The sequence below is a fragment of the Macaca mulatta genome, chromosome 8 (genome assembly GCF_049350105.2).
Source record: "Macaca mulatta isolate MMU2019108-1 chromosome 8, T2T-MMU8v2.0, whole genome shotgun sequence".
NCBI classification, from domain to species: Eukaryota; Metazoa; Chordata; class Mammalia; order Primates; family Cercopithecidae; genus Macaca; species Macaca mulatta.
The window spans coordinates 135,791,418-135,797,417 of record NC_133413.1 but is presented as its reverse complement, the minus strand read 5'-3'; the positions used below and the strand labels follow the sequence as shown (position 1 = coordinate 135,797,417).

Genomic DNA, 6,000 nt, shown 5'->3' with positions numbered 1-6,000 from the left:
GAGTGCAGTGGTGTGATCTCGGCTCATTGCAATCTCCACCTCCTGGGTTCAACTGATTCTCCTGCCTCAGCCTCCTGAGTAGCTAGGATTACAGGTGCGCACCACCACACCTGGCTAATTTTTGTATTTTTGGTAGAGACGGAGTGTCACCATGTTGCCCAGGCTGGTCTCGAACTCCTGACCTCAAGTGATCTGCCCACCTTGGCTTCCCAAAGTGCTGGGATTACAGGTATGAGCCACTGCACCTGGCTGAAAAACATTCTTTAGCCAAAACTATTATAAAAATCAATCTGATGTCCTTGAAATGGAAAAGCCTGCACCTCTGGAACAATCCCTACATCAGGAGGCGTGCAGGGAGGACACTGCAGATGATCAAAGTTTTATTTAACATTATAGAACACTTAAAAATAAACAATATGCTTGCATTTCTGTTGTGTAACTTAGAAAAATGTTTTCAAGCACACATAAAAGCATCAAGTTTTACCCCAAACAAGTATGCTATGCAGCCAGTCCCTAACTGCTGGGGCCAGCACTGCTCTCAACAGACGGCTGAGGTAGGAGGTAGGCTGCTGGTGTCCCTGCGGGCAGGTGGCTTTTCCTATTCGGAATGATGTATTCTCTTGTTGTGGTTCTCAATCGCCCTTCTAAGTGCTTCATCCTGGATGAGATCCGACTTTCTTACATTCGTGTGGCTACAGCCAATTTTAGGGCAACTGCAAGGGAGAAAGAACATCAAGTCAGTCCCCTTTACTGCCTTAAGCAGAAACTTCTTTTACACTCAAGTGTTTAAGTAAGACTTCTAACGAAAAAGGAAAAGTGTTAAAGTCAGGACCAAGGTGCCCTCATTCATTGATTCGCTGAGTCCCTACCTGAGCCAGGTCCTGTCCAGATGCTGGGGACACAAGCGATATGTGAGTAGTGCCTATCTTATTAAGAGCTAACTTTCTAATGAGGAAGACAGGCTACCACTAGCGAACCAAATAAATGCTTGCTGTAAGTTCAGGTCACCTTACGGGCTATGAGGGCAACGAAGCAGGGTCAAGAAGAGACAGTGCTGGGGCCATGGCTGCTTTGGCTGGACTCAGGGCATGCCTCACCAAACACATCTCATCTTGGGCAGGACCCAGAATGAAGCATGGGAACAAGTCTGCATGTGGTCCGGGCTAAAGCAGTAGCGAGTACAGTGCTGAGGACGTCCAGCTTGGTGCCCTGGAGTGAGAGCAAGCTCTATGTGGCTGAAGCGACCCAGACAAGAGGGAGAGCAGTTGGAAGTGAGGTCAGTGGGCCAATGGGGCTTTGGATTTTATTTAATTTATTTATTTTGAGACAGAGTCTTACTCTTTCACCCAGGCTGGAGTGCAGTGGCGTGATCTTGGCTCACTGCAACCTCTGCCTCTTGGGTTCAAGTGATTCTCCTGCCTCAGCCTCCCGAGTTGCTGGGATTACAGGCGCCTGCCACAATGCCTGGCTAATTTTGTGTATTTTCAGTAGACATGGGGTTTCACCATGTTGGCCAGGCTGGTCTCAAACTCCTGACCTCAAGTGATCCACCTCCCTTGGCCTCCCAAAGTACTGGGATTACAGGTGTGAGCCACCGCCTAGATTGGATTTTATTTTAAATATGAAGACAAAACACTGGAAGGTTTTGAGATGGGGGAGGGGTGTGTTTGGTTTACATCTGGAAAATGTTACTCTGGCTGCTTATGGAGAACACAAAGCAGGGAGGTAAGAGAGGGGCAGGGAAAATAGCGTGGGGGATCCCGCAGGGTACAGGAGAGAGGTGAGGGCAGCTTGGTCGAGGGTGGCATGGCGATCAGCTTCAGGACACGCTTGACCATAGAACCTGTAGGACTTGTCAACGGAGAGGCTGTGGAGTGTAAGGGAAAGGGAAGAAGCGAGCTTCATCTGGGCAGATCAGTGACTGGTAGTGCCCTTTATCACAGTGGGAAATGATGGGGCAAAACAGGCTGCAGCACAGAGCCACAGTCCCGGTTGGTATCTGTTTCCTCTGGAACGGATGCCCAGTAGCTCTCCCAGAAGAGACTGAGTGGACCACTGAGACTCAGTGGAAAGGCTGCAGCTGAAGACATCAGTGTGAGTCACCCAGAAAGGGGTGGAAACAAGCCACGGCTCTGCTTCCATGTGATCTGCTCTGAGGGCAGTGGGCTGGATGACATCACCTATTTCTTCTCAAAGAATCTGGTTCTCAAAGTGAACCAAATTTTGGTAGATTAGAGGCCCAATGTTTGGAGTCAAGCTAATCTAGGTCTGAATTTTCTCTCTACCACCTACTTGCTAGTTATGAGACCACAGGCAATTCACAATAACCTTCTTGAGCCTCTCTTGCCTCTGATTTAAAATGGGGAGAGAACCCCTATTTCCCAAGGTGACAGGCAACACAGTGCTCAATGATGTTAATTCCCTTCCTGATCCCGTGACTATCATGTGTTCCCTCATCATCATTCTTCCAAGAAGTTTTAAAGTTCTGGATCTATTTCTACCTTGCATATATCCAACACAGGCACGTACCCATTCATGCATTAATTGATTCTTCTAGGGATCAGTCCTGTGCTAGGTTCTAAGCATGCAACTGTGAAATACAAATATATGGTTCCTGTCCACACAGAGCTCTGGCCCAGTGATCTGAGACAGCTCTCCATAAAGCACAGGATATTAAGACCAAAAACAACAAATATGCAAACCACACTAAAGATGCAAAAGAGAAGGAAAGAAAGTTGGTCATGGGAACTCCAATTTGTCTAGTGGTAGGAAGCCCAACAGTCCAACATGAAAGAGAAAGTATTTCTTGGCCCTGATCTGTGGATCAAGGAGTCTTTACATTAGAGGGGCATTAATCAATGAAATAAATAATATGCTTAATAACAATATTTATTTTAAAAATATTAAAATATGGCCAGGCACGGTGGCTCACACCTGTAATTTCAGCACTTTGGGAGGCCGAGGCAGGTGGATCACATGAGCTCAGGAGTTTGAGACCAGCCTGGCCAACATGGTGAAACCCCATCTTTACTAAAAATACAAAAATTAACTGGGCGTGGTGGCAGGTGCCCGTAATCCCAGTTACTCGGGAGGCTGAGGCAGGAGAATCGCTTGAACCCAGGAGGTGGAGGTTGTGGTGAGCCGAGATCGCACCATTGCACTCCAGCCTGGGCAACAGAGTGAGACTCTGTCTCAAAAAAAAAAAAAAAAGCCCTATATACTCAGGTGCATGATGTGTTAAATCATAATTACAGAAAGGCAATTATATGAAAGAGGATCAGGGTGATTTGGCCCAGGTATGCATCATTTTGATGATTTGGCTTTGCATTAGGGCAAAGTTGGAGAAATGTTTTACACTAGTTTAAAAATCTGTATTTTTCCCTAGCCTGTCCCCCTATGCTGTGAAGTCTCAAAGTGAATTATCCCCTCCCCTCCCCTTCCCTTCCATTCCCTTCCCTCCCCCTCTCCTCTCTTCTTCTTCCTCCTCTTCCTTCCTCTTTTTCTTTCCTTTCTTTTTCTTTCTCTCTCTCTCTCCCTCCCTTGCTTCTTCCCTCCCTCCCTCCCTCCCTCCTTCCTTCCTTCCTTCCTTCCTTCCTTCCTTCCTTCCTTCCTTCCTTCCTTCCTTTTCTTTCTTTTCTTTCTTTCTTTCCTTCTCCTTTCTTTTTTTGACAGGGTCTCATTCTGTAACCCAGGCTGGAGTGGCACTATCTCTGCTGTGACCTCTGCCTCCCGGGCTCAAGCAATCCTCCCACCTCAGCCTCCTGAGTAGCTGGGCCCACAGGTGTACACCATCACACCTGGCTAATTTTTAAAAAATTTTTTGTAGAGTTTCACCATGTTTCCCAGGCTGGTCCTGAACTCTGGAGCTCAAGTGATCCACCAGCCTTGACCTCTCAAAGTGCTGGGATTACAGGCGTGAGCCACCGTGCCTGGTGAATTATGTCTGTATGAAAATAAGCAGCTAAGATCATGAAGAGGATACAGACACTTTTGTAACTAGAAAAGCCAAGTATCATAACTTTGGCTTCCATGACATTGAAATGCAAGTCCAAGTAGGTTGCTGGGATGACCCTCCCTTAATACATAACCCTGCATATCTGCTTTGGGCTGCCTGGCCTTGGTCTCTTCCATCCTACCCAGGAAAGGCCTTAACTCTGATAGCCAGACAGTGAATAAGCAGTGGAGAGGGAAGTGGAGAGTGAGGTGGGGAGGACTTCCTGATGACATCATGGTTTTAGTCAGTGCATGAGAGCACGCTGACAATGTCTGATGGGCTTAACCACACACTCAGCTGCAGAACAGGCACCCACCTTCACTTCATTGGGATGGAGCCCAGGGCACTGAGGGGATAGACTCTGATGGTAGAGGCATGAACCAAAAAGCCCTCCTAAGGGGAGCGGGATGGCCTACTGACAGAATTGCAGGTCAAGAGTGACAAAGACCTGGGCTTAAACCCCCTGGCTGTGTCACTCTGGGTAACTTACTAAATTCTCTGTGACTCAGTTTTTCCCTTTAAGAACATGAAGGCAGAGCACAAGCCTGTCAAATAAGGTGAGAAATAAGCAGGCTGATGTGTGTCAAGGACTGGGGAGTTCACTTCAGGTCCTGCCGTGCACCAGTCCCTGCTCTAGTCCACAGCTTCCGCTCTCAAGAAGCTCGTGGAGGGGAGCCAGCTGCGCTGACAATGTTGGCATGACATGGGGTGCTAATGACATTTTGTCCAGCATGAATACGGGCTCAGGGAAGACTTCCTGGAGGCAAGGTTGATGCTGGAACTGGGAAGAACCTTGTTTCTCACTTCATCTCCAATAAACACAAGTTTTTAAAGCAGAAAGGATAGGAGAAGGCCATCATGCCACAGTGCTGAATCAGGGCATGCCTCCTCTGGAGAAACAACTGTCTCCACAAGCATTCGGCATTAATCCCACGACATCCTGGTGAGCGAGTTCGGTGTGGCAATACCTGATCTTCAGTTGCCGCATCATCGCTGTGCAGGAGTCAGCCCTTCAAACCTTGAAGGAGTGGCTGGGTCCCCACCTCCAGGCACTGCCCAAGCAGAGCATTTCACTGCAGCACGGGGCAAGCACAAAGGTGACCGCTGAGCAAAGGGAACTGGGCCTTGGGGTCCCACAGGGCTGTGGGGAACCTTGGCCTCTGCAAACGCTCAAGAGTACATGATCCTGGGAGTTCCTGGATCTGGGTCCCAAGAATTCCAAGGTTTAGTCTACAAGCTGTAGACAGAAGGTCTATAGAGACCTCTGGAAATCTGAGTGGGAGGGATTCCTGTCATACCTCAACACAGACAGTAATTCTATCTCACACCCCCGAGTCTAAAATAATGTGTCACTAAGCGGCACGGGGAGCGATAACAACTCTATCAGTCTCGGTCTTAACAACCCTGCAGCTATTTGTTTAGCGCTCTTCGCTCCCAAAAGAGCTTTCAACTAAGTGCTTTTGCTTCTCTTCTGCCAAGAAATGTGCTGGTCCAGACCTAGAATGGAATTCCCTACCATTTCTTTGGCCCCTGAAATGCTGTGAGATGCTGATGTTATTTCCACTTTACAGATGAGGAAACTGAGGCAGAAAGGTTGAATGGCTTGTCAATAAGTGTTGAAACAGGAACTCCAAGCACAAAGCTGGAGTTCTGCTGTTGAATGACCCATTTCTATTCAACTTCATTTTATTCTACATGCTCTTAAATATGACTTTTAAAAATACGTTTCCTGTTCTCAAACAAAAAAGCAAAAAAGTGACTGTGGTCAAGTTAGAAATATTAATATATGAAAATCATAAGGTTGGGAGGCCAAGGTGGGCAGATCACTTGAGGCCAGAAGTTTGAGACCAGCCTGGACAACATGGTGAAACCCTGTCTCTACTAAAAATACAAAAATTAGCCGGGCGTGATGGTGTGTGCCCATAATCCCAGCTACTCGGGAGGCTGAGGTACGATAATCACTTGAACCTGGGAGGCAGAGGTTGTACTCCAGCCTGGAGTACAAC

The 6,000-nt window shown here is 47.6% G+C and overlaps 1 protein-coding gene across 8 annotated transcripts in view; it reads right to left on the bottom strand.

Moving 5' to 3' along the window:
• Positions 1 to 363: 363 nt before the first annotated feature.
• Positions 364 to 6,000, bottom strand: part of NSMCE2 (NSE2 (MMS21) homolog, SMC5-SMC6 complex SUMO ligase) — a 270,105-nt gene continuing 264,468 nt past the window's right edge. For all 8 annotated transcript variants that reach the window (XM_077944027.1, XM_028852907.2, XM_015145978.3 and 5 more), the window contains one exon: positions 364 to 713. In XM_077944027.1, coding sequence (XP_077800153.1) covers positions 599 to 713 — 115 coding nt within the window. In that variant the 3' untranslated portion in view covers positions 364 to 598. The remainder of the gene's footprint in view (positions 714 to 6,000) is intronic.